We start from the raw sequence: 26834 nt of genomic DNA, 5'->3' as shown, positions 1-26834 counted from the left end.
TGTGGAGTTGTGCTCTGTCGTTGGGTGTGGGAAAGAGACGTGCATTTGAAATGTATACCCGTTACCGTTTGTGTGCTGAGGGCGACACAGCGGTTGGGCGAATTCAATGGAAACGACCGGCGTAATGAGGGAATGGGATGAAGCTCAAAGGTGCCTGGAGTCCCCATTACAGGAGGCTGGCTGTGGTACCCGGGGGTGGGCGGGACTCGGAACAGAATATAAAGAAGACATAGCTGTAGCAGCAGAAAGTATGTTCCAAGGTGAGAATGTGAATGGTATTGGCGTAGCCATGCTGATGTCGCTAATTGTCAGAAGTCGAGGGAAGGAAGCCCGGTCTATTGATCTTTGTCGGTGTCGGTATCATGCTTGCGCTTCTTCGTCTTGCCGGAAGGAGTGTCCGTAGGCCGTTCTTGATGCCGCCGCCTCTTGCTCTTCTGCGTACCCTTAGACGATGTTTCTGACGGGGCAGGGGATTCGGGAGTGTTGGCGATCGACTCAGCCTCTTCCTTAGCCTGAGCGATTGCGCTCGCCACCAATGAAGCGTCAACCTCAGGCGACTGGGCACTCGACTCTGTTGCTTTCGGAGTGGCTGGGCCCTCGCTCTGACCTTGCTGGAGGTCTCGCTGACGCTTGCGCGCCTCTAGCTCCTGGAGCTTTCTCTTTGCGACTAGCAACTCTTTGGCTTTCCGCTCGGCGAGTTCTAGATCGATCTTCTGATTGCCCGACAGCGCATGCTTGATCATGCGATTGGCAGCCTGCTTGTTGAGGCTCATGCCAGGCTTGGATCCTTGTTCTTCTGCTTCTTTGATCTTCGTAAAATACTGCTGTACTCGCTTGAGTTCTTTGAAAACATCATGATCTTTGGCTTCGACACCATGGAGACGGAGGTATGCTATGAGGCGTCAGTCGGAGGTTCGGCGAGGGGCAGGGTCGTACAGAATATGAGGGATTCGATAGCATAGACGATTGTAATGTAGAGCTTCGCCCTGTCTAAAAGAGGTAACTTCTTGGTAGTCTCAGAAAGAGCACCTGTTAGTAGCGGCTGCAGATTCTTCTGAAGATCACCGAGATTCTCGCTCAACTGTTCGAGAGCGCTATGAACCCCAGCAGTGTTCATGGCGGACTGCTAGAGTATGTTAGTGTGTGTCTACCGATGTAGCAGATCCACAAGAAATTATGCAGAGTGGCCCGGCGTTATGAGATCGATTGCGGAAACCGCGATGTTTGATCAACGGGGTTTTCGGGGCACGGCGCGCCGGCTTGGCGTTAACTCCCCGCGTCATGACGCGCCGATGGAGAAATAGCACAGAGAGGTCATTTGTATCCCTCGGGCCAGCTGAGGCGCATCTTTTCGCAAGCCCAGCCGAGACGAAGCCCATACAGCTCTAGGCACGTTGAGCACCAGCTGTCAAGGTGTCTCGTCGGCTTACCTTCCGGCTCCCACGCCGGTCTTTGCACCAATGGGCTTCTCCTATATCGCGATCCGTCGCACCCTGCTTCAAGGCCCGACCTAGCATACAACCGCGGATAATACGTTTCTCTACCATGGCTGAATCAAAGTCATGGTGGAGCGGTGCAGAAGGAGGGGAGCAGGCGAAGGAGGGCCCTCAGGATTTCGAGCCTACGAAAATAGAACCGCCGGCCCTTGAAGGCAGCGAAGAGGAACTCCTTACAAGACGGATACATATCCTCGGAATGGGCAGCATAGGGACTTTGGTAGCACATTCCCTGCGCACCACTCCTAGCCCGCCGCCGATCACCCTCATGATGCATCGTGAGGACATGTTTGAGCAATTCAAGCGCGGCGGCAGCGTCATTCGCCTCGTTGATGCTAAGTCGGATGTCAATGACCCTCAGACGGGCTTTGACTGTGATGTGCGGGAACATAATGAGGACGGGAAGCCGTTTTGGCGCTATGAGCCTGAGTGGGAACATACCGAGGACCACAAGCAACCGCTGAACCCGCGTTCCATAGACGAGCGTCTGCCAGATGCCGACGAAACCTTCATTTACACTCTGATTTGCACTGTCAAAGCACAGCAGTCTGTGTCTGCTATGCTCGCTATTCGCCATCGCATCGACTCGCGCTCCACCATCTGCTTAATGCAGAATGGGCTCGGTCAAATCGACGAACTCAACGAGCAAGTCTTCACCGACCCCTCGACACGCCCGACCTTCCTCATCGGAGTCATCTCTCACGGATGCTACATGCAAGGTCCCACAACCGTAATTCACACTGGCTTTGGGGTCACTTCTCTCGGCATATACCGCGACACCAGCAAATACCCTCTGCCACCAAAGTCTCTATCGACGAATCTTGCGGACCTAACGCCCGAACAACGATCGCTGCACTACCCCACCGATTCCGAGCTCTACGCAACCTCACTCTCGGCGCGCTATCTGCTGCGCACACTCACACGCTGCCCCACTTTGGCATGCGCTGCCTACCCCTATCTGGACTTACTGCAGCTCCAGCTCGAGAAACTCTCGTCCAACGCGCTTCTGAACCCCATCACCGCCCTCTTCGATGTGCCAAATGGCGCCACGCTCCACAACGCTTCAATCTCAACGATCCAAAACATGCTCGCCGCCGAGATCTCGCTAGTGATCCGCTCGCTCCCCGAACTGGCCCCTATCCCAGGCCTCTCGCAACGCTTCTCCGCCGAGCGCCTCAAGAACCTGCTAATCGGCCTCGCCACCAAGACGGCGAAGAACTCGAGCTCAATGCGAGAGGACGTGCGCCGGGCGCGGCCCTCGAACGAAATCGAGTACATCAACGGCTACATCGTGAAGCGTGGCAGCGAGGTGGGCGTGCAGGCGGCACTGAATTTCATGATCGTGCAGATGATCAAGGCCAAGACTATCTTCACCATCAAAGAGGGAAACGATCACATTCCGCTTGTGAGTGGACGGGTCGAAGGCAAGATGGAAAGGGGGAAGGAGGGTGCTGAAGGAGGAGTGATCTTGGAGGATGTCAGCGGCATGTCGAGGCGGCGCTCGAGAAGTTGAGCGATGTCACGATCTGACCATAACATGCCGATGCCCTGATGTCGTGTCTAAAGGGCAGGCGAGCAAGCCTCTATGGCTTTACTGGTGACGAATCTGCTTAGTGCAAAATATTAGGCATTGTGAAGAGCACAGCTATCTCGATACCGATTTGAATCGAATCTGCAAACCCTCTCTCGCATTCATGAGCCACCCACCCAATCGTCCGTGTTCATGAAAAGGTCTGAGGTAAATGCCTGATAGATTCCGATCACCCATCGAGTTCCCCAGCAAGCGGGCATTGCCTGCTGGCACCCAGTAACAAGCAAATATCATCGCCATTCCAATCCTCATCAGTCTGTATGGTTCCTCATCATCCATAGGTGAGTGACTAGAACTCACCCGGTCTCGCTCAGCGCAGCCGTCCATCCACCTACCGATACTCCCATCTCACGCCGCCCAACTGCTCGTCCCAAACGGGCTGACGCCTCTTGAACCTGGCCTGCCGCGAACTGCTCGACTCGTGGCCGTGTAGAGGTTGGCTGTCCGACATCGCGTGGTGCCTAAATGCTTCGAAAGTAACCGCGACATGACGCTGGTGAGCCGGAGCGGAAGCTGTGCCAGATCCGAAGGCATGAATGTGGGATCGTGCGAGTTGAGGTTGGAGCTGGAGTGGTGCACAGGATGGTATGTGTTGCGTCCCCGGCTGGAGCCTTAGATCTGAATTGGGTAGTCCTTGGTTGAGGGCGACTGGGCGCCAGCTGGACGGCCCGGGCCCCACATGTTTTCCGATGCGGTGCGAGTCTACTGGCGGTTGGTGTGCATTGGTAGACTGAAGAAGCATAACACGGCGCCTTTCCCTAGGCCAACTGCGTATGTTGGGCTCAGGCAGGGCGGGGGGTTCTGGGTGCGGCTTCCCCATTCTCTGTTTGCTTTTCGTGATGTGTGGCCAGCGATGGCGATCTTTCGATAAGCTCCTGACCAGCGGTTGTTGTGGTCTCGATGATTTACCTTTGCTCCAGGTTAAAGTGGTCGTGGATATGGTTGGCTTTGTGTCCCTGGTCGTCCGTGAGCTTGTGCTGACTGCTTTGAGCTTGGACAGCCATCCGAAGCTGGACTCACTGGAATTAGACTTGTCGGGAAGTTTTGCGTTCCCTGTTGTCTGAGATCGCTTCTGAGTTCTGGTCTTACTCGACTTGGACTTGTCTTTCTGCCGATCAACTGTGGAAGAAGCGAAGTGGACATTGTGACTGTTCTCCTCTGGCATACTTGGACACTGGTATGAGCTCTGCATGCCGTCCATGGGCGAATATAAACAGAAGCCATCTTTCGTAAGACCGTAGTTAGATACCCTGTCGTCTTCTCTGAATCGCACGTCATGTCGAAGGACCTCTCGGCGATTGGCGGCAGCGCGGAGTTGAGCTTGCCACGCGGCTTGGTCTTTCTCTATTTTTGATCGACTTCTTGCAGGAGAAATCTGTGATTGAGGCATCTGTGACAGCCGCAGATGGTGAGCAAAGGTTATGACTCGTGAAGGTCGTTGACCAGGTGGACAGTAGTCGATGTCTGAGCACGCGTTTCGGACGTTCGTGCACTTCTTGGAAACGATGACCAGAGAGCGTGTACCACAACCATTACCCTGCTTGCTGGTTGGGGTGAGCCGTCTGGGCCCGGCGAGAGCTAAGTGAATTCCAGACAGATGGTGGTAGCGGTTTACGGAAGGACCTTTGAGGAGTGACGCGATCGCAGTTACACCTAAGCTTTCGCTGTAACATCACACCTACCTGTCTTACAACGACAGCGAGAAAACTAGGTCAGAGTGTAGTTGAAAGCCATTTCATATTCGTTGGCTGATGATCTGGCTGTGGCACATGTACAACATACGCATTCTCATGATCGTGATACTCATCTATTCATGCTTTGAGGTTTGACAACCCCGGGCTGCTTTTCTGCTCTCCCTCTCACTCCCAATCAGAGTTTTTCCCCGTATGCTGAAGAGCAAATAACGATGATGGTATGTAGTATTGTCGTGTATGATTACAGTCCGGTTGTGTATGTCGTACCAAGGGACTTGAAGCAGACAGAATCCCGCACGCAGGTTGAACGCTGGAAACATGTCTCATACTGAGCACGGTGGATCGTTAAACCTTGCCGTGATATTTCATGGATCATCATCCAGCCTCACCCGAGAGCTCATGCTCGGCTGACGGACGAGGACTCTGGCCCGAAAGCCTCTGCCTCTTTGCATCAGTTCCATCAAGCGTTGTTGCGGTAGCTTGATGTTGGTTCGCCATGTTGCTGACGTCCGTAAGAGGTGGTCTCTGTGCTGTTTGCAGAACCCGGTCGACACCGTTGCTGACGCCGTTCGTGGGTCGAGGTGTCATCACATGACCATCTGGTCCACGTCTAGTCGGGGGTCGGTACTGTCCTGCGTTGAAGCCTCTTCCCATTCCTATCGGGCTTTGGGGGCCCTTTGGCGGAGCGGGTGTTTTGCGAAGTTGGTCAGGCTCTTGTTGCTGCTCCAGTTCTTGTCTTGCAGCTTCGCTGTCAGGATTGAGGTTCCGCAATAATCGCATCGATTTCGTATGATCGACATTCGGGTCCCTACGAATGGACTTGCTTTGGTGTTTCGGATCGAACACTGGCGCGGCACCTGCAGTGACATTATTGTTCTCGTCGATGCTCTCAGCAGCGCGGGCCGAAAAGAATCCTGTTCCCCTGACTGCAAAATTGTCTCTAGTCTGGTTGGAAGGCCTGGTATTGAAATGCTGTAACGGGATGCCTGGTGACGAAGACTGCTCGTTTCCTCCATTTGGCAGTTGGTTTGCACTATGGCTCTGCTGAGGAGGAGCTGGTGCATTGGATCGAGAAGGATTTGGCGCTTGCGCCGTCCTACCCAGTCCGTTGCTCACGGCACCTTTAGGGTTACCGTTCGTTCCAGCATTCGGCGGCTTCGAAGGTGTAGTCATTGCTCGGGAGGGTGCTAGTCCCAGGCCAGCAGGAGGCGGCAGTCTCTTAGCACTCTCCCGGGGCTCAGCAGGCAGCACAAACTCATCCGGGTTGTCGAGCTCATCGTCATCAAATACCCCATCATCGAATTCCTCGAAACTGTCGCCTGTTTCATGACCACTGGCATGGTTGCCATTTGGCTGCTGCACCACCTCATTCGACTCGGGCTTGACGGCCGCACCCTTCTTAGCGGCGAAGTCAGAATGACGATGGAGATCGTTTGGATCCCACTTTCCAGCTCCAACTTTCATCTTGGTAACTCGCGACAGATAGTCCTTATCGTAGACACAATTCCCGAGGACCCGGCCGAAATTTCGGAGGCTTCTCTTGAGGCCATCGGATGTCCCCTGCTTTTTCGCCTTCTCGAATGCTGCCGCCTTGCCTTTCGCATTCTCGACATGTCCATAGCCTATATCTTCGTGATATGTTCCGTCTTTCAAGGTGACCCTGATGATGACGGACAAGCCTAGAGTGACTTTGCCAGTTTGCGGGTTTTCGTCAACAAAATCGATCTGGATGTTCTGTATGGAGCTGCTCCAGCCATTGAAGCCGAAGACCTCGTTGGCAAGATTGATGACCTTCTCTGCTTGTAGATAGTGTACTTTCTGTCCACCTGCGCCAGGCCGTGATGAGATGTACTCCGGACCAAGATTCTTGTCTAAGCGACCTTGAAGAGTAGCGATCTGTCTGGCTGTGAAGGTGGTGACTTGTTGCTTGTTGTCCAGCTGTTCGGTCTCTATAAATGGGTTCGCGGCGGCAGCGCTGTTTGACTTGTGCTGGTCGCCCGGCCTGCACTCCATGTTAGTTTCGGAATGACAGAACGATGGTAATGACTAACGCAGGCATTTTATCACAAATCTACTCGCAGATGCGCCTGCGAACGAGCGGTAATATGGTGCAGTCTGGGTAAGGCTCAAGTGATCTTGATTGGGGATCAACACGACGCGTCAAGATTCGGAGATCAGGGAGGTACGCGCGGTCACGTGACCAGGCCTGGAGTCCTCCGGCGAGCTTATGGCACGCCTCAACTGATTCTACCAGATGCATTGCCAGTAGGAGATGTCTGCGTATTTTCTATTCTCATGATACCCACAATCTACAAGTGCCATCGCCACCGGCACTCACTAACCATGGGTGGCTCGGATGCCAGTCTAGTTCCATAACCCCCAACCCTCCAGTAACCCTATGTCCTCGAAGCACCTTCAAGGGCACTATCTGTGCATTGCTCATCATATCACTTGTTACAGACCCGTGGAAGATCTGGATACTACCATCATCGCTGCCATCTGCGAAGAGTGGATATCGATGTGTAGCGGGGTGAAAGCGAACTGATCGGATGGCCTTGTCGTGGAAACGAAGAGTCTTGTAAGGGCGTGGGGACAGCTCCAGGTCCATCCACAGCAGGCGCCGATCATACGACCCGACAATCAAGTTGTCTGAGCCAGCTGTAGCAGCACTTGTTGGATGAACGTCGAAGCTGCTGATCCATCTGGCACCTGGTTGTATGATCTTGAGCAGTGACTGCTTCGACAAATCGTATGCACGAATGAGACGCTGATTGGCAACGTAAAGAACTGGCTTGGTGGGGTGGAAGTGTGCAACCTGTGGTGTACCTCCGCCTCTGATCCTCTTGCGGAAAGGCAATTGTGTTTGGTGTTTGCTCAGGGTGTGAACTGCAATTGCTTGCGATGCAGGCACGTTGTTGCCAGGGCACACGCTCACGAAGTAATTGCCGCCCGAATGGAAAGACAATGACTTGGCTATGTGGCCAAGTCTGATGATGATTGCGACTCCTTTCTGCTGAAGTCTCGATGATGGTCTGCTCCATGAAACCGCAGATGTAGACTTTAAGGAAGAGGTTGTTGATGCGAAGCCCCATCCGGCGTCCAGTATCGCTTGACCGGCGATGGTTCTGTTGTCCTCAGCGTCTTCAAGAGCAGGTGCACAGAGGTAGATCTCGTCTCCCGCCGCCACAGCGAGCACTGAAGCATCTTTTCCAGGTCTCCATCTCACAACGTGAACTGGTTCCTCGGAATCCAGCTTGGCGGACCATATCTCCCTTGCAGGCATAAGTGTCCAAACTCGGACCGTGCCATCGTCGCCGCCAGTCGCAAGATAATCGCCAGAAGGAGATATAGCCAAAGAGCGTATGCGTCCTTCATGGCCGACATACCTTTCACTTTCCCGCATTGGGAAAGGTCTGAGCTCCTCTGGGTCAGGAAGCTTCGGCAGCAATGATTCAGGATCAATGTTGAGCTTTGTTCGGCGCACTCTGGGAGCCAGGTATAGGTCAAGACACCGCTCGAACTTTTCCTGGACAAATTGACCCCAGCCTGGAACTTTCCGTAAAGAGACATGATCAGTTGGCAGATAATCCTTGTCTCGATCCTCTGGATCAGTGTTCTCCCACTCTTTCTTTTCCTTTGTATCAGGGAGGTACTCCGGAGGTGGGTGGTAACTCTCGTCGAAGGCCGGAGGCGGCAGTTTCGGCGCAGGCATGTGCATAGCGTGCTCCTTTCGAGGCTCTTCGTTTGCCCAGATATCATAGTTCTGCACATCATCCTCCTCTTCACGCTCCTCAGGCGGTTTGTACGGCAGGATGCGTCCTTCTCGGATTGCACGAACGATCTTCATCACCCGCTTCTGCTCATGCTTGGATGGGACGAATCGCCGCTTTGGCTCAGGAGCAGCACTCAGAGGCATCTGCTCGACTTTGCTGGTGAACCATTCCACCGTTGGCTCGTATGGATCAATGCCGTCGGTCGCCAGCTCATTCATCTGTACCTTCTTTAGTAGCTGCAGCTCTTCTTGGCTCAATGCGAGTGGTTTGCCAGTATTTGGATCCGTCAGGCCCGTCCAACCCTTGGGGACATCAATACTATCGAGGAGAGCGTCAAGCGCCTCACCGGTTGCCGGTCGCATAATCTTCTTGCCGTTGATCGTGTATCCAATATGCGGGTAGGAGTCGTAATATTTCAGCGGGATATCGCCGATGGTGTTCGCCTCAGCATCTGGCACCGAATACTCCGAATCATCGCCAGGATCGATCTCGTCGTAGATGTAGCGTTCGTTACCGTATGCATCAGTCTCGACTCTGTAGTTCGGTTTGTCTTCCTCTTCATCGAAGTCGACCCCGCCATTTTGGTGTCCTGCCGAGACCGACGTCTTACCAACACCATTGGGTGTTGTTTTCGGCTTCAGGAATTCGTCATCTGGTTGCTCAGAGATATCGCTGGCACTTCCGGCCGATAGGGAAGCCCCCACCAGGCTCTCATCCTCGGAGAGGTCTTCCTGATCATCTGGATCGTTTTCTGCTTCAGAGTACTCGTCCGAAAGTGTTCCATTCAGCTGTCCGAAGTCAAGTGTCTCACCAGACACCAAGGCAGCGGCGGCATCGACATCTCTGGTCACAGCCTTCCTCTTCCGCGACTCTGCCATGGTCCCAGGCATTCAGTGTAAGGTACTCGATATTCTCCAATCCGCAGTTGGAAATTTTGTTAGAGCACTTCGGGATCGGGCAAACCAGCGCCGAAATGATCGACAGCTAGTGCCTAAACGGGAGGGATCCTTGAGTGAGGGTGGGTGGCCTAACGCCGAGAATGCGCGCAACATCCGGCACCCTCTTGAGTCAGCAAGACCCTCTTGAGTGACCTTGGGTTCTCCAGCTTTGCAAATGTCTCCGACACTCATATTCTGGCATTCAAGATGGCGGCAGTAATTTACAACATGCACGACACATATGGCGCCGCCAATCCGTTTTCAGCGGACAGTATGGAGACCGACGATCCCGCGCCGCCGGCTCGGACCAATAGCACGCCTCGGGCAGCAAGCAGTGACCCAGATGCTTTGATGTCTGCAAAGAAACACGCTGCCTGCGACGAATGTCGTAAGTACAGGTCATTTCGGGGTATCTTGAGAGATGCTAACTTTCTTTAGGCAAACGCAAGCTAAAGTGCTCTGGCGAACCAGCCGGCTGTACACGATGCGTCAAATACAGCATTCCATGCATATACTCCCCCCAGAAACAGATGGGTAGGCCCAAAAAACGCCAGCGACAAGAGGATACAAACACTGCAGAGCCCGCGAGCTCATCTACGTCGCAACCCTTCGTCGACCCAAATCTGACAACCGCCGACATTGACCGCACTAACTTCGAGAACATCTGCAATGGCGCACTTTCTGGCGGCCTGCGCAACACCAGCCGCAAGGCTTCCCACCCAATGCAGTCACTCGACAATACACCACCGTCCGACAACCCACGCACGCCGTCGGACAGCGACATCTTCAATCTTTCCTATCCCACCGACTACTCCCTCTGGCCTGATTTCAGCGACACCACACTTCCTATGCCACTGCAAGATACCTCTGCAGCATATAATCCCAAACCTACATCGAACGGCGGCGACCCAACCTTCGACCCAGACACGGATCCTGCCACACTTTCCACCCTCCCATCCATCCCCGACTGTCCCTGTCTACCAAACCTGTACCTAACGCTCTCGACGCTCTCGACTCTCAGCGCCTTCCCAGTCACCAGCCATACAATCACCACCCTGTCGTCTGCACACCGTACCGCCCATTCCGTAATATACTGCGCGATCTGCCCACAAAAGTTCCAGTCTGGCAGCCAAAACGTCATGCTCTCAAACACCTTGATCACCGTCCTCGTCGACCAATGGCAGCGAGTATTGAAATGCCCCGCCTCGGCGCTCGAAAAGGGGTTCTCCTCCTCCCCGCCCTCCGCCCACATGTCAGCCATCACGGAGCTAGAGTGGAAGACGTTCGCCTACGACCTGATGCGCGCGTTCGTCTTCGGCGACCGTACCGCCACGCCTCCGCCTACATCAAGCCCGGCGCCTGGCGCGATGCCGCCCTCGTCAGCCGAGATCACCACGCTGATGGGCCTGGCGGAATCAATGGAGCGCCGCCAGAAGCAGTGGCACGGGCATGAGAACGAGACAGGTGAATTTCCGAAGCGTATGACGCATGATCTGGCCTTAGGCCATGCGGCCGGACTGACGCTTGACGACATCCGGAAAATGGAGGATGATGTGCGCAGTAAAAAGAATGGGCCGGGCGAACATTTCTTGTGTCTGCAACTCGTGACGCACGCGAAAAACTGTATACGGAGTTTAGATCGTGGGCCGCCAGTATTAGGGGAGTGTGGACAACGGTAGCGTGCAGTGGGAAGAGATGCACAATGGATGTGGTATTTTTATGGCTTATGAGGAACGTTTACGCACATCTACTCATACTCTATCTTGCTATGTCATGATATGGATCCTGCGCGTGTGAATACAGCGCTTCAGTGGAGCAAGCCACGCTCTTGTTCATCAACTGGTTCATCTTAAACGTGATCGTTTTCATTTCCGTTCATGCTTCTCGTAAGCCTGCAACGCCAGGTCGCTAAATGCATCACATTGTGGCCCGCCTGCCTCCAGAATGGTTCAAGTCTGGTGTGTCGATGCGGCCTCCCGTGGGATGACGCCTTGCTGAATGAAAATGTCAACCAGACCCTGCAGCGGCTCCATGTCCTTTTTGGGGAGCAGGTCGTAGTACATGGCGACAGTCATGAAGTGAACAAAGCAGCTGTTCAGCTCGAGGTGGCGGTTGATGTGCCAGAATGGATTGTCCCAATGACAGTGGTACAAGTGGGCATAGCAACGGAACATCTGCTTGATGATGCTTTTCACGTCCTGATGGAAGTTCTGAGGGAAGTTGGAAGGCTTGCCAATCCAATCCTGAGAGCCGCCAGCGAGCGTATTCATCGATTGGTTGAGGTTGGTTGGGGGAGCTGCTATGGGTATCTGAGCCGAAGTCGGTGTAGGCGGTACTTGAGTGTCACCAGAGGCAAAGGCTGTCGACTGAACATCTTTGGGTGGGTCTGTGGGAAAGACATGGGGATCGTGAATCTTCCCGACTATCCATCGCTGAACCCTGACGATATAAGATGGGGCGGGGATCTTGGCCGGGCGGCCGTTCTCCAGCCAGGTATATGTGAGCCTGGAACTGTCAGAGATGGTTTTAGGACATGTGGCGATACTGACCGTCCAGCGGACATAGTCGGACAGGTGACTTCATTGCACAGGGCCATGCCGGTGTTGGTATCGACCTCCTGTATAACTTGGATCATGCCAGCCAGCAGTCTATTCATCTCCACCACTTGCAAACGATTAATATTGCGTTGTTCTCAGTATGATAGACTCACGTTGGTGGGCGAGCCACTCCCCAAGATCGACATTCTTGGGTTGCGCGGCCAATGTCAAGAAGTTGCCTTTGACTGAACACTTTGCATATTTCTCATTGAGGAACTTCTTAGGCTCGTGCTCGTTGTAGGCCACGTCTTGACTGTAAGTGGACGATATGCTGGGCGAGTTGACTAAAGGAGGCATCGGAGGCTGTTGAGAGGAGGGAGACTGAGCGCCATTGTTATAACTGGCTTTGAGATTCTGGTTAGACTTTGTGTTGCCTCTACCAAAGCCCTGGCGGCTGGACGAAGGAAAGTCAGCAGGAGAAATGAAAGTGTAGGCCGCTCATGGCATGCCCGGCCTTTCACCAGGCTGAGCATCCCAGTAGAGAGTCGACGATTGAGAAGGGGGTCAACGAGGTTTCTTGGTAGAAGTCCCAGGGGTCATAGGGTTCCATGGTGAATTGTGGCTGATGAAAGGGAAGGCTGCACATACACACTCTGAAAAAAAGTCGCCATCTTGTCTCAGTCCTTCCGATCACACAGTGCCTGAAGAAAGTCGTCTTGTTCGTGAGGGGGAGCTGGACACGAGATAGGTGTCGAGGAGAGTGGCTGCGGTGAACAATGATCTACACTCCCAACTCTCGGTGGGGGAGAGGGCACTAGTCCCGAAGGGGAAACAGCTGTAGAATGCCGCGAGACCGCAACCGCGACGAGAATTCATTATTCTACTCAATTCAACCCGGCTCCCGACTCCAAGTCTCTTCTCGCGCCCCGGTTGTGCATTATCTGGTCGAGCGAAGCCGTGGGACTTTTGGTAACTGCTTCTATTCGCTACCCTCTACACCGTTCATCCTAAGTTCTTATTCACGTCACTCCATGGCCGCTGTCGAAGCCACCACGCCGAATGGCTTCAGGACCAACGATGCACCCACCCCAGAGCAGCCTCAGATCGATCTCAATGGCGATGCCTCGGATGATGCAGATCTGTTCGGAGATGACGACGACGAGCCGCAAGCAGACACGGACAATAAACCTCGAACACTAGACGACAAAGAGCTGGATTCCGGCGACGATGAGGGCCGCGCGGACCGCGCAGACCGCGTTGCGGATACCGTTGAGGACTATGGCGTGGAGGAAGAGCAGCGCGAAACTGTCATGTGCGATGTCGACATTGCGCGCATCCGAATGCCCGAGGGTGATGAGCTCTACGCTCTCAATATGCCCCCTTTCCTAGGCTTGAATCAGCGGAATTTCCACTACCCAACCTATGAGGCTCCTACCAAACCTCATGATGCCTCGTCAATGAAGTCTACTGATAAATTTTCTGCCTTCTCCACCGCTGCTTCGACAATACACTGGCGTCGCGATCCAAATCCCCAGAACAGCGACATTCTGCAGTCCAACGCGCGCATCATTCGGTGGTCCGATGGCAGCCTCTCGCTACAGCTTGCGTCCAAGCCAACTCAGCAATACCGTATCTCTACCAATGCTCTTCGTCAGAACTATGATATCAAGACGAACACCGTTCGCAAACCCCCGGTGCCCTACGATCCCAATCGTGATACTCATAACTACCTGGCGGCCCCTCACAACACCTCAGGCTTGGATTCGCAAATCACTCGGCCAATAGACGCTGCCCTTCGCATTCAACCTTCTGGCGACCTGGCTGATGAATCGGTGTCTAAACTCAAAGATGCGCTCTTCCGCGCCGCAGACCTTGGAGACCCTCTGGCCACTATGTCCAAACTCAAGCAAGACCCTGATTATCAGCGTGCTATGGCGGAGAAGGCCGAGAAAGACCAACTCAAAGCCGATCGTCGCCTCGAAAACGCGCGCCAGAGGACAGCTGCTCGCCGCGACGGCGTTCTAGGGCGTTCTGGGCTGGGCGGCAGCGGCCGGGGTGGACTCTCTGTTGCTGGGTTGGAAGATGATGAGGGTATGCCATCTGCACGGGGCTCGAAACGAAAGGGCGACAAGCGGCGGCCGAAGACTAACCGTCACGGCATCATCTACTCCGACAACGAGGACGAGAGTATGCCGCGCGGTCGCACCAGAGAAGACGAGTACGACATGGAGGATGGCTTTCTCGCGGATTCCGAGGAGGAACCTGAGACATATGAGGACGATGAAGAGCTCCCCGAAGAAGACGAGGACGAGGATGCCGAAGGCGAGGTGGACGAGGAGGTGGCTGCGGCACCGTCACAGTCGCGGAGGGAACGAGAGCAGACGCCGAAGCGCGCCGCGGACGACGATGATGAGGAGGGCGAGATCGCCGATGGCGACGGCGGGCGGGGCAGTCCCAGTCAGATAAGGAAGAAGCGGAGGGTCATTGATGACGAGGATGAGTAAACGCTGTACTGGGAGGTCGAGTCGTACAGCATTACCGACGGTGACGACCATCACTGCTTCAAAAATATCAGACAAGGCCAGCATAGTCATGACTGGCTAGCACAAGTAAGCGTATCAGCACGAAGCGAGTCCTGGTGGGCAAAAACATCCGCCCAAAACTCCTGGGAGAAACGAAACATCCCCAGATCAACCGCTTGACTCCCGCTGCTCTTCCATCTTTCTTTTCGACGGAGTACCATTCTCCGACTTTCTTTCTGCTGTAGAACGTACAGAACACATACGTCCCTCTAGCCGGCCTCTGCCCTCAACCCTCGACCCTCGACCCTCACGCGACAAAGCACACAGCACACAGCACAGGATGGTAACAAGCAAGTCAAAGCATGGTGTGTCACATGGCAATGAGGAGCTCGGTCTTTCCTTTCCCGCTTGCTCGAGCTCATTCTTTGCGATAATACTGATATCAGTACGCACGGGACACATTTCGAGACAAGCCACGAACACGAACACGGTATCAACGAAGCAGAGTGAGTGTCGAGCGACCCAAGTTCCCTGATCACTGTCTGTACAGACAGTCTTACCCTAAATAGACCTGGATGAGCATGATGCTGGAGTTTTTGAACCTGCCTCTTCCCGATGAGCAGGAAATGTATAAATGCGCACGACGTGCAAGAAAAGCAACGGGGAAACCCAACCCTCTCTCGAATCATGAAGAACGGGCTGCAATTGGATGGTAATAATAATAATAAAGTACACGTTAGTTTGAAGCCGACCGAAGTCTCTCTCACACGCCCAGCTCTAGCATGGCGACGAAGCTACTTGTCGCCCTTGTCTCTATCATCATGTTCGTCGTCGTAAAAAGGCCTGTATCCATATCTCCACCAGTGCTGCAATTAGCACCGCCACCAACCGTCCCACCCTTCTCGATAGACCACAACCTAGCTCTTGTTGCGATTTCTTTGCGAGCGTCTCGGTTGCTGCTGATTTTGCTGTTGGTCCTCTTCCTCTTCCGACGTTTCAGGCCGAGACCCGTACTGAGCTCGCATTGCAGAGCTCGCATGGACAGAGTGCCTCAGCGGTGGAATCTCCCTTCTAGACTCATCCATGCTAGCAGAAGTCGACCATGATGCAGGTAACCTCACCTGGAATGAGCGGGAAAGGGTCTCCTCCGGCCACTAGCTGAGTAGGTTCCTTACACTGGGGCTCGCACTTGCACCTGGGCGATCCCGTTCTGCTCGCATCTCCTCCGCTCTTGCATCAGCTGGTGTGATAGGTCGCGGCTGCGCACCACCCATCATATGCGGGCTAGGAAACCCACCCACTGGGTTGACAGGTTGTCCTAGCCGCGTGGCCCCTTCGTTACTCATGCTGCGCATATGCTGCGAGCTATTGATCTGCTCGGCTGCCTGCGCCATCTGAGTGAGGGGCTGGCCATGTATCGAAGGAGGGCGCGGAGGAGGCGCAAGACCTGGTTGAGGCGGGGCTGGGCCCCATGATCCTTGAGATGAACCGTACCCATTGACGTGAGATGGCGAATGCTCGGGGAATGGTCTTCCTAAGTGACTAGGCCCACCAATGCCAAGGCCCGTTCGAGAGTAATCGTAGCTAGCTCTAGGTGGTGATCGCGGGCGAGCCAAGGCAGGCATCGGAGGGGGTGGACCACCATGAGCGGGTGAGCCGTGTTGGTGTGGAAAACTGTATGGGCCTGCCGGAGGCGGCGAATGTTGCGGAGGACCACTCGATGAAGGCGGCGGCGGCGGCGGAGGCACTCCGTACGGCCCATCCCGATGACCTCCCCAAAGACTCGATGGCTGCTGTCCATCGCTTCGCGGCGGAGCTGGTCCATACACAACAGAGGGAGGAGGTGGGTTGTTTCTCAGAATTGGATCACCCCACTGCGTTGGAGTCGGGGGCCACGGTGCATGTTGGGCTACAGCTGGAGGGCCTGGAGGATGCGAGTGCGGAGGAGGAGCAGCGTCGGCTGGGGGCGGCCGTGGCGTGTAATTGTAGCCCGGCGGCTGGACGTACGGCTGCGGCTCGGGAGCGGGAGGTTCTTGAACGGGCTCCGACGGGGTAGGCTCGGATCGCCGAACCTGAGAAGGGGACGATGGCGGAGCAATCTTTCTGACATGACATCTGTGGCATTGCCACATGGTCCGATCTGCTGGGAGCGCCCCGCTGATGCCAGACTGATCGCGCGGTTCCTTTTTCACTATGCCGTTGGTCATGAACGTGTCGTCCCTGTGTGAGGTGGTATCGATACCGTTGAGTCTGTAACGATCCTCGGCGTCACGGGTGGGTGACGAAGATCTTTCGTCCTGTGCCGAATCCAAACGAACAGGCCACCACTTTGGAGTGGCCTTGATGCGGCAAGTACAGCACTCTTTGCGGGTAGAAAGTTTGTTGACCGAGCCTTTTTGCTCAGCAGCGTCACCGGCCTCCAACTCCATTCCATCTTCTGCAGCCGTCGGCGAGAGAGATCGGGATGTCCGAGCACGAGGAATCGATCTGTCGGGTTGGCCAGAGCCCGAAGCCACACCGTTAGTGATTGTAGCCTGACGTTGCGGTTGCTGGACAGCCGAAGCTGGTATTGGCGCATTGGCGGCGAATTGTTTGGCTCTTCGGACAGTGCCAGTGATTGAATTGTCCGCCTGCTTGTAAGCCCGCGCATAAACCTGCAGAGCAGTGACATCACCCTCGGTCAGCTCAACCATGCTGTGAACATAAGTTGGTGGTGCATGATTCGGACACCAAATGCCTGGAACAGCAACACCAGTTTCGCTCGCGAATTTGATGAGACTCACGGCATCGCGGCGGCTGCTCTTGACTGGGGTGACATCGAATCCGAAAATGTAGCCGGACTGGTGAGCGCAGCCGATGTGAAAGGTAGCAGTACAGCCAGGCAGGTGGCACTGGTGCGTTGGTTTCGTGCCGGCAGTCTTGCAGACCTTGCAGACATTTTCGTAACTTTCCGGTGGGATAAAGCCTACGCCCTCAGCAGCGTCCAGTAAATCGGCATCAGCAAACTTCATCTCTGGCGTCCACAGTGCGCAAACTATGTGAACCCAATTGTTCCAAGCAGTGCGTTTGAGCGCCTCTCTGGGATTCACGGGACGACCTGCAGATTCTTGCTCCTGTCGCCATCTTCTGCTGGCTTCTTGGACCATCTCTTTCTCCATTCGCTCCTTCTCGCGCTCGCGATCGGTCTTCTTCTTGTGGGACACCTTCAGTGGCTCCATGAGCTCTTGAGGGGTGTGGGTGACAGGGCATAGCAGACACTCATAGATCGTAGAAACCTGCAGATTGTGGTCGTTCCGGCACATATCACAAAACCAAGGTACAGTGCTCACGTTCGGAGCTACACCATAGCAAGCGCCATGGACGTGCAATCGGCAATCACGACACTTGAGCAGTCGTTGTCCTGGTACCTCGATGACATGACACACAGCACACGGGTGAATCTTCACTCTGGGGGCCTCGGGCTCGAGAGGGGCTTCAGGAATCTTCTCGGCGGGCTTTTTCTTCTCTGGAATGATCTCTGGCGTAGCAGCAGCTGAAACATCTTTGTCGGCCTTGGCCTTCTTCTTGGGAGGCTCCTCGTGTTGTACGAGATTCTGAGGTACCTCGACGCCGGCCTTGTGAACTTCGTTGGCCGTGTGCAATGAAATAGGATCTCCGGCTTCGAAATGCGCCTCGTAGTGGATCTGGAGTAGCTCTTCGTCGATCTTTCGCTTCGCAGCGCGTCCACCAGCAGCTGCTATTTTTCTGGAGATCTCCTCGATGTTCTCGTACTGGATGGCGTATCTTCGCCAGAGGTACGCACATTTTCCGCAAAGAGCGAGAACCAGCCAGCCACTTTTATCTTTGGAATTTTTTGCAGCCGAATCGCCAGGCACTAATGTCCCCGGAGAGGTTCCAGGGGCTCGACGCCAAATCCTCGACTGGCGAGTCATGCAAAACTTGCATTCGAAGCCTCGTTTCTTAGCAGCAGCCTTGTCGTTGTCGTACGCTGAGTCGTCTGCATCATCTGCAACATCGTCAATTTTGCCATCAGACTTGTCGGCCCTGCGTGATTCCTTTTTGGACCGACGGCCCTCGTAGTTGCCCCAAATCTGTCGCCCTCGCTCAGACTTTTTCCACATATAGTAAAAGCGAACGACACGCGATTCTTTGACAGTGCCGACGTGCCGAGCAACCAGGTGAAGCTCACTGCCATATTTCTGCACGCCTTCTTCGAAGCGTTTGACCTCTTCTCGATTCAGATCGGGCAGCTTGAGGTCGCTACGTTTCGAGAGTGACCTCATCGCGGCAAGAGCTTTTTCTGCATCGTAGTCGTTGGCTTGCAGCTTCTCGACGGCTTTTGTGAGAAGATCAACAGACGTTTCCTCGATATCGTACTGACCCGCGAGTTTTTTCACTTGCGTAATGTAATCGTCCACAAGCTTTTCACCATCCACAGCTTTCGCTGGCTCGTCTAGACCGCGCTCGGTGAACTTGGACGGATCGGGCATTTTAAAGGTAAGCTGGGCGGTATACTCTTTCTTGCCCCGAATTTCGACCATTTCATCCTCACCACGGGCGACATAGCCCACAGGCTCGTCGAGAACCCATTTCGGACGCTTCTGGCGCGAATCTTTCTCGGCTTCCATCTGCGCGAGAGTGTCCTTTGAAAGTTTTCCGTCCTTCTTGGAAGTGGTATGCTTCTGGTATTTCTTCTTGATTTCGGCTGGCTTGACTAGTTGAACAGGACGGCCATGCCAGACATTGACGTTTGCTTGGTGTCGGGGCCCCAATCGGGAGCTGGCTCGGGGGTAGATCCGGTCATCGTAGTCGAGGGCATCTTCGACGCGCGAGTGCACGCCAAGGTATCTCCATGGCCATAAGTTGGCTTGAGCGATTTGCGCGGCTGTGGGGGGAGGGTGTTCTTCAGGAGCGGCACTACTATCGCGCGTATCCGCTGCAAGACGGATGTTATCGTCCTCGTCCTCATCCATAGCTTCATCGTCCGGAGTCTGGGCGGATTCGGAGGCCGTAGGAGTGTTGCGCGCCTCCAGTCTGAGCTCCTGCTTGCGACTGCAAGCAGCACAAGCCCAGGCAAAGCCACGAGCGGGTTTCTTGAGTAGAGGGGGCCGTACGCAGCGCATATGGTATGTATTCTTGCATACAGCGCAATCCACTGAGTCATGGTTCGCAGCAAATTGTTCACACCGAATACATCTCTTGCTTGCGCTGGTCAGATCCCGACTGCGCCCAACCTCGATCAACACAAACTTCCATCGTTCGTCGAGGACGTCCTTGACTCGCTGGGGAACATTGACAACTCTGCTGGTAGGAACAACTTCGTAATATCGTTGCATGTACCGATCGTAGAGCTTGTCAAACCAGAAGCAGTCTTTCTGTTTGCGATACGTCTCCAGGCTGTCGATACTGGCGATGTGCTCAATATGACATTTGCCACGCAGCGAGGCTAGCGGGCATGTATCGGAATGCATAGACGCAAACACCAGTCTGGTTTCTTGTACTCTTCGGCCAATGTCTTTCGGTCTATAGTACCAATTCACTCGTACAGCATCGATCGGCGCAGTCGGGTCGTTATTGACATGGAGGAATTCCATGATTCGAGCAAGGTAATAGGCTTCACCCGGAGGTTCACAGACAAGGTAGGTATGGTCTGTGAGTGGTTAGCACTGTGTGAAGGTGTATGATTGTGAGGAGCTCACCATCAGCTTCAAGTGTAGTTCCATCGTCAGCGACAAGCTGCTTCTTTGAATTGAGTCGCCCGCCACTTTTTGTGAAGCTCATCATGTTAGACGCAACATAATGCGCAGACTGTGCAGGTTGATGGCGCGAACCCGGTGCGAAGGGCGTGGTGGTACCACTTGCGGTAGCAGAGCCTCCAGGCTGTTTCCGCTTTTTAGAGGGAGCAGGCGCAGGCGCGTGATTAGGGTTTACAGTATTGTTCTGGGCAGCAAGTTCTCCATTAGGGATGGAGACGGAATTGATTGTCGAGAACCCATTGCTGACATTGGTGCCACTACCGGTGGGTGTTGAAGCTGCAGCGACGGCGGCCGCCTTTCTTGAGGCGCCCTTGCCTATACGGCCGGCGGCCTCGATTTCCATGTCGAGCTCCTTGTCATCGGCATAATTGATGCGCGGACCACGATTACGGGAGCGGGTGCCGTACGGGCCGGCAGCATTGATGTCGACATTGTCAGTGTCGGGATTCTGTGAAGAGGCTGAGTGGGTTGTGGTCATGGGTTGTGACTGAGGCAGATCTTCGGGCCCTGCAGGGTCGGGCGTGGGCGCCGGTTGGGCATGGTGCGAGTTTGTCCTTGGCGGAAGCAAGTCCAGTGGCCGCGACGTTGGAGGTAGTGGCGGCGGAGCATCAGAATCTACTGAGTGTATAGGATCTGCGTCAGCCGTAGACATGGCGACGGTATGCTGAGAAAGATGGCCGACGCAGTGTGCCGCATTGCACGGGTGAGGGTGGCGCGAGTCAGCGGCTGATCGAACGTCGAGACATTCGCTGATCCGAGGGGGAGCGGGACGTGTAAATTGGTCAGGAATGTCTGGGCAAGACACTGCAGATGTGTCTGACAAGGCGCACGTCGTTGGAAGGGATGGATGCGCGACGCGAAATTGCCCGTAGGGGCGAAAAGCAAACGAAGCGGCAGCTGGTGACGGCGAAGCAGATGGTAAAGAGGAAGGAGAACTGGAGGTCCGGGAAAAGAAGCCAAAGGCAAGACCAGATGGGCGGCCAGGCTACCGTAACCTCAAATGGCGCTAGCGGGAGAGTGCCGAGTTGAGTTGTCTTGAGAAGCCTCAGGCTGAGAGGATCAGGTTGAGCCCGTAGGTGGAAGAAGCACAGAGCGAGGCTATGAGTGGGGACCACCAAACCACACCACAAGGCCAAGGGTAATGTGCCCTCTCCACAGCTTGCAAGGATAGTGCGCGTACGAAGGCAGAGAAAGAGCTCCTGATTCTATGCAATAGCAGATGACAAGTAGATGGGATATCGGACGTCGGGTTGATGACGAGGACAAGCAGGAAGAAGAGCGAGCAGCAGGGAAGGCCCAATTCACGGCGTAGAGTACGGGTAGCAGAGTCTTGGGCGAAGAGCGAGGCTTCTGAAGCAAGCGAAACCTTGGCGAGAGCGGGCGCGGCCAATTCGGAACGGCGTAGAATCATGATGCTCAAGCAACTGAACTTGGGTAGGACTTGTCGAGCATGGCCGAGGCCGCTGCCCGCACGCCTTTTCTCGGTTCGCTGGGAAGTGGACCGATGCGATCGCTAATTGATAGAGCCGCGATTCGCCTTGAGGTTCTCGAGAGCACTCTTCACCCTGGGGTGTAGCAACGGATTGTCATCATCTTCATAGGCTGCACAGTAAGACCAGGCCCCTCTCAAGGCGATCAGCGGATCGCCATGAATTGAGATGCTGCATGCACAGGTGAAGTGGAATCCCGAGCCTACCCCATGCGGCCTTGGCGCCAGAGCGAGACGCGGCTCCGTGCCCCCAATTTTGACCTCTCGCCTCCAGAGTCCAGACAACCAACACCAGCCTACTCGGACCAGAAAGAAATATTCAAGAGCAATTACAGACGTTGACTCATCTACAATTTGTGGGCTTTTCATGATAATAATTGATCGTTTGCTTCACTCTTGCTGCAAGCTCGTGCGACGAAAATACCCGCTGGAGAGTCAGCACGGTGCTTGAAAATATGCCTTCTGATGTCTGGACAGCGTATTGGTGAATTGTCAGCTTGCGAGCTCAGATCAAACGCTCAGAACACGGCATCTAATACTCTGATCAGTAGCCTTCCCTTCCTCGACTGTTCATTGTCCTCGACTTCGTATACACGGGTACGTAGTTCCTATCGAGAGCAGTCTACTCTGCCAGTACAGAACTCGATTGAATCCAGACTTGGCCTCTCTGTTCTCATCATATTCTCTGCGTTGGCAGTCGGCGCACGAAGCGACTAGTACACGGCTAAGGGTTGACGTGGCGAGCCCACGTGACCCTGCAGTTAGACTTTGTGCATCTCGTCTTAGCCCCGACTGGCTCCCCTTTTGGCTGGCGGCCAATCACCATGTGCGTACAACCCTACCAATGTACAGTTCTTCACCCCACGGTCAGAGTCATCGGCGCAGTTTCTGTCATCATCGACAAGGCCGGCAGATAGCTGGTAGACAGCATGCTATATTACTCTAACTACGACTGTCAGCATTTTTACAGCGGATGAACTCAGCTACCGGATCGCTCGACTTTGCAGGGGCGACCTGGTTGAACAACACTGGTGGTCCGACCTCAAGACCAAGATCAAGGTTGTTCGTTTCCCGCACAGGCGCATGTACAAAGATTCTCGATCCATCGCTACGCCGTAGAGTTTCCCCCTCGATGAAAGCACCTGAAACCGAGAACTATTTGCAGCATGCAACCTGATCAAGGATGAAGCTGATGCCCATATTAGGGTTAGGGCTACTGCTTTGCCCGGCCCACCCTCGGTGCATGTTTCCACCACGCTCAACATGTTGTAGGCTGCACTCGTGGTTGCCTCGCCAAAATACACGGCTGCTCTACTTTCGCCAACCGGTCTACTACGCGTCATTATATGAGTTGATCAACATGCCGCATACTTCCCACAACAGTCCACGTGTCGTGACGCATCCAGCACGCGTCTAATGCTCAATGCATGCCACATCTTGGCAGTCAGTAGCACAATATGGCCATCAGACCAGTGTTGATCTTGTACGGGAGCAGCCTGTGATAACCACCGGCGGAGCTGGCACAAAACGTAGCTATCAACAATATCTTGTTCCCGACCAGCAGTCTCGCTCGCCTCTCGCCACAAGCCCCGCGGTCAGACCAGCTGCGAATGTCAGGACCAAACCAACAGCCCAACTTATCGCGAGTCGTATCTCCTATTCCACCGTCAATGACGGAACCATAGTTCCCACTCCTGCGTTACAGCTCCGACCAACGTCAACGCCGTCCCCAGCGGCCAATCCACTACTAAGTCTTCGCCATTCTCGTTATGGCTTACCTGCGGCTCTTGTCGACAACTTTGAACGTCTTGGAGTCAATGCAATCTACCCATGGCAATCATCATGTCTGCTGGGGAAAGGACTCCTGGATGGCACCCAAAACCTGATCTATACGGCTCCCACTGGCGGGGGCAAGTCGCTGGTGGCGGATGTTCTGATGCTAAAGAAATTGGTCACGGAACCGGACAAAAAGGCAATCCTCGTGCTTCCGTACGTAGCTTTGGTCCAGGAGAAACTGAAGTGGCTTCGAGCTCTGGTTGACAACGTTGAGAGACATTCCGACGCGGATGACGATGACGGCTCCCGGTTTGCACAGAGGAGCAAAACGATACAAGTGATGGGCTTTCTGGGTGGCAGTCGGGCCAAGCTCACATGGCCTGACTTTGACATCGCCGTTTGCACAATAGAGAAGGCCAACGCCCTTGTCAACTCGGCGATTGAGGAAGGGCGTATTCATCAATTGGGCATCGTTGTCCTCGATGAGCTACACATGGTGGACGACGAGGGTCGTGGCTACATTATGGAGCTTATGGCAACCAAACTACTCACCCTGCAGAGCGGCATACAAATCATCGGCATGAGTGCTACCTTGTCAAATCCAGAGGTATTAGCAGAGTGGCTGCATGCGAAATTTTACGTCTCCCGATACCGACCCATCCCGATCGAGGAGCATTTAGTCTACGAGAATTCCATCTACCGAAACGCCAACACCAAAGACTTCTTTCGGACAGCGAGCCAGCTAAGTGGTCGATCTTCGGGCAGTAATTCGGCATCCACGCAGAAACCTGCGGAACCCTGTCACAAGATCTCCCATTCGCTGCATCCTGAGCTCGAAAACCCTCTGCTTAATGCTGTTGTGGCTTTGGCCATCGACACAGCTTCCCAGGGACATGGTGCCCTTGTGTTTTGTAGTAGCAGAATGGGAGTCGAGCGGGTTGCAACTCTCATTGCCCAAGCAATGCCCTTAAGCATGCTATCTACTGATGCATGCGAGCAACGATCAGACATCATGGCCGCTCTGCAGACCTTACCGAATGGCTACGAAGCCACGTTCAATCAGACTGTGCCTGCAGGGGTGGGCTTCCACCATGCTGGGCTGACCGTTGAGGAGCGTGACACCGTTGCAGACGCATATGATAAAGGCCTCCTGAAGGTCATGGTGGCAACATGCAGTCTTGCTGCGGGCATCAATCTCCCAGCGCGGAGAGTGATACTTCACGGAGCAAGAATGGGCCGAGATCTGGTTGGGCCTGCCATGCTCAGGCAAATGCGTGGCCGCGCTGGGCGTAAAGGCAAAGACGAGATTGGTGAGACCTACCTCTGCTGTGCTAAGACCGACCTCGAAGCTGTAGCCGAGTTGCTAGAAGCCGAGATGCCTCCAGTAACAAGTTGTTTGACGCCAGAGAAACGAGGTCTCAAGCGAGCAGTCCTCGAAGTCATTGCCACGCGTTTGGCCAACAGCAAGGAAAGTCTTGAAGATTACCTTCGCTCCTCACTGCTATGGCAGACGTGTGACCAAGGTCTGGTGATGGGCATGCTTAACACAGCGCTGTCCGATTTGGTGTCAACCAAACTGATCCAACCATGCCAGGAGGCCTCGCATTCGTTCCGGCCAACCACGCTTGGGTCAGCAATCGTGTCATCGGCTCTTACACCCGAGGATGGCATCTTTGTCCACGCGGAAATGCAACGTGCATTGGCATCGTTCGTGATGGAGTCCGAGATGCACACCCTGTATCTGTTTACTCCGATCCCGTCACCTACTCAACCCAGCGAGATTGACTGGCCAACCTTTCAGAAACATCTAGACCGCCTCTCGGAATCGGATATACGAGCGCTCGGACTCGTAGGCGTTTCGCCATCCAAGGTCATTCGTTTGGCGGTTTCGGGTGCACAACTACCAGAGAACACTCCCGAGGAAGTCAACATTGCTCGCATATACCGTCGAGCATACGCATCTCTCCAGCTCCGAGATGTCTGCAATGAGGTTCCAGTGCACGAAATCTCGCTGCGATACAATGTACCGCGAGGTCAGGTGCAAAACCTAGCTCAAATGTGTCATGGATTTGCTGCAGGCATGATCAAGTTCTGCGAGCGGATGGGATCTGGCTTCTCGCTGCTCGGAGCGGTGCTAGAACATATGTGCGACCGGCTTCGGGCGGGAGCACGAGCTGATCTTTTGGATCTTGCCAAAGTAGCCTTTGTCAAGAGCCGGATGGCTCGCTTGTTATGGGAGAATGGGTTCAAGTCGGTCAGGATGCTTGCCGAAGCGCGCATCGAGGATATCATGCCGGTAATCATGCTGGCGCAGAAGAAAAAGTTGAAGGTTGATGGTGTGACCAACGATGACAAGGTGCTAGAGAAGGTCCGGGTCAAGGCCGAGATCATGGTCAAGAGTGCAGGCAAGGTGTGGGAGTTGATGATGTTGGAAGATTTGGAGGAGTGAGGGTTTGTCTCTTGCTTACACGTTACGAGAGTTCTCGACGCTGTGATGAAGGGAGGATGCTGAATTAGGAAGTCATCTCGAAAACTTTGGTCACTGTACACTGTAAGGCAGCGGGAGACAAACGCAGCCACCGTTCAGCTGACTGTGCAGTATGCAGCGTGTCGAGAAGAGAAGTCCGGTCTGATGCATGGACAGAACGCAGTGGGTACCGGTTGAACATGATCATCCACAGATACTTGTTCGAATCCTACACCTAGCTGGTGGGCTGCGAAGTTAGCACAGCAATGCTTAGACAATTCTGAGCAACCACAACATCCGAGGCAGTGTTCTTTGGACGAGTGTGCTCATCAAGCAACGCTGACAAAACGCTGTCTGCGTGGAAAAGCGGTGCCTGTCGCTGATTGGCTGCATCAGATGCTGGGGCTCATCACGGAGCTTTGACGGCTCCAATGCGGCTGACTGAAGATTTCATAAGCCAGGCGAAGAAGCGATCCCTGTCTCACCCTGGAGACGCCAATGATGGATGCATCCTGCCACAGCTACCGTACCACAATCGTCACCCTTACGCAACGCGGAACAGAAGACAGCTTTGCCCCTGTCGATTGCCCTCTTGTTCGGCGACAATGATGTTGCATGACCAATCACATTGCTGCCCCGCCTTCTCACCTTGGCAACGGGGTCGAGGAACGAGAGGAGGGGCAAATGCAAAGATGTTTACTGTCAGCTTTGCTGCCAGAAGCTCTGCAACCGGGATCGACCCTCAGGCCCGCTATAAATACTTGTAGAGTTCCCCAGCTCGAATTGACCTCTTTC

The 26834-nt window shown here is 54.4% G+C and overlaps 9 protein-coding genes across 9 annotated transcripts; 4 read left to right on the top strand and 5 right to left on the bottom strand.

Moving 5' to 3' along the window:
* Positions 1-335: 335 nt before the first annotated feature.
* On the bottom strand, positions 336-1117 carry HMPREF1541_00479 (uncharacterized protein; the record flags this gene model as incomplete). Its single annotated transcript, XM_008712785.1, has 2 exons — positions 336-892; positions 937-1117. 2 exons carry the CDS (start codon positions 1115-1117, stop codon positions 336-338), a joined length of 738 nt encoding a protein of 245 aa, XP_008711007.1.
* A 428-nt stretch (positions 1118-1545) lies between these two features.
* On the top strand, positions 1546-3009 carry HMPREF1541_00478 (uncharacterized protein; the record flags this gene model as incomplete). The annotated part of the gene is made up of 1 exon (XM_008712784.1): positions 1546-3009. The coding sequence occupies one exon, from the start codon at positions 1546-1548 to the stop codon at positions 3007-3009; it is 1464 nt and encodes a 487-aa protein (XP_008711006.1).
* Positions 3010-5156: 2147 nt separating this feature from the next.
* Positions 5157-6794, bottom strand: HMPREF1541_00477 (uncharacterized protein; the record flags this gene model as incomplete). The annotated part of the gene is made up of 1 exon (XM_008712783.1): positions 5157-6794. The coding sequence occupies one exon, from the start codon at positions 6792-6794 to the stop codon at positions 5157-5159; it is 1638 nt and encodes a 545-aa protein (XP_008711005.1).
* Positions 6795-7074: 280 nt separating this feature from the next.
* Positions 7075-9444, bottom strand: HMPREF1541_00476 (uncharacterized protein; the record flags this gene model as incomplete). The annotated part of the gene is made up of 1 exon (XM_008712782.1): positions 7075-9444. One exon carries the CDS (start codon positions 9442-9444, stop codon positions 7075-7077), a length of 2370 nt encoding a protein of 789 aa, XP_008711004.1.
* A 276-nt stretch (positions 9445-9720) lies between these two features.
* HMPREF1541_00475 (uncharacterized protein) lies at positions 9721-11171 on the top strand (the record flags this gene model as incomplete). Its single annotated transcript, XM_008712781.1, has 2 exons — positions 9721-9880; positions 9931-11171. The coding sequence occupies 2 exons, from the start codon at positions 9721-9723 to the stop codon at positions 11169-11171; spliced, it is 1401 nt and encodes a 466-aa protein (XP_008711003.1).
* Positions 11172-11441: 270 nt separating this feature from the next.
* On the bottom strand, positions 11442-12639 carry HMPREF1541_00474 (uncharacterized protein; the record flags this gene model as incomplete). Its single annotated transcript, XM_008712780.1, has 4 exons — positions 11442-11997; positions 12042-12156; positions 12203-12483; positions 12551-12639. The coding sequence occupies 4 exons, from the start codon at positions 12637-12639 to the stop codon at positions 11442-11444; spliced, it is 1041 nt and encodes a 346-aa protein (XP_008711002.1).
* Positions 12640-13060: 421 nt separating this feature from the next.
* HMPREF1541_00473 (uncharacterized protein) lies at positions 13061-14533 on the top strand (the record flags this gene model as incomplete). Its single annotated transcript, XM_008712779.1, has 1 exon — positions 13061-14533. The coding sequence occupies one exon, from the start codon at positions 13061-13063 to the stop codon at positions 14531-14533; it is 1473 nt and encodes a 490-aa protein (XP_008711001.1).
* A 1172-nt stretch (positions 14534-15705) lies between these two features.
* Positions 15706-20959, bottom strand: HMPREF1541_00472 (uncharacterized protein; the record flags this gene model as incomplete). The annotated part of the gene is made up of 2 exons (XM_008712778.1): positions 15706-20201; positions 20251-20959. The coding sequence occupies 2 exons, from the start codon at positions 20957-20959 to the stop codon at positions 15706-15708; spliced, it is 5205 nt and encodes a 1734-aa protein (XP_008711000.1).
* A 2260-nt stretch (positions 20960-23219) lies between these two features.
* On the top strand, positions 23220-26021 carry HMPREF1541_00471 (uncharacterized protein; the record flags this gene model as incomplete). The annotated part of the gene is made up of 1 exon (XM_008712777.1): positions 23220-26021. The coding sequence occupies one exon, from the start codon at positions 23220-23222 to the stop codon at positions 26019-26021; it is 2802 nt and encodes a 933-aa protein (XP_008710999.1).
* Between the last annotated feature and the right edge of the window lie 813 nt (positions 26022-26834).

This window comes from Cyphellophora europaea (genome assembly GCF_000365145.1).
Source record: "Cyphellophora europaea CBS 101466 unplaced genomic scaffold supercont1.1, whole genome shotgun sequence".
Lineage (NCBI taxonomy): Eukaryota > Fungi > Ascomycota > Eurotiomycetes > Chaetothyriales > Cyphellophoraceae > Cyphellophora > Cyphellophora europaea.
The sequence above is the reverse complement of the archived record's forward strand: the minus strand, read 5'-3'. Positions and strand labels throughout refer to the sequence as shown.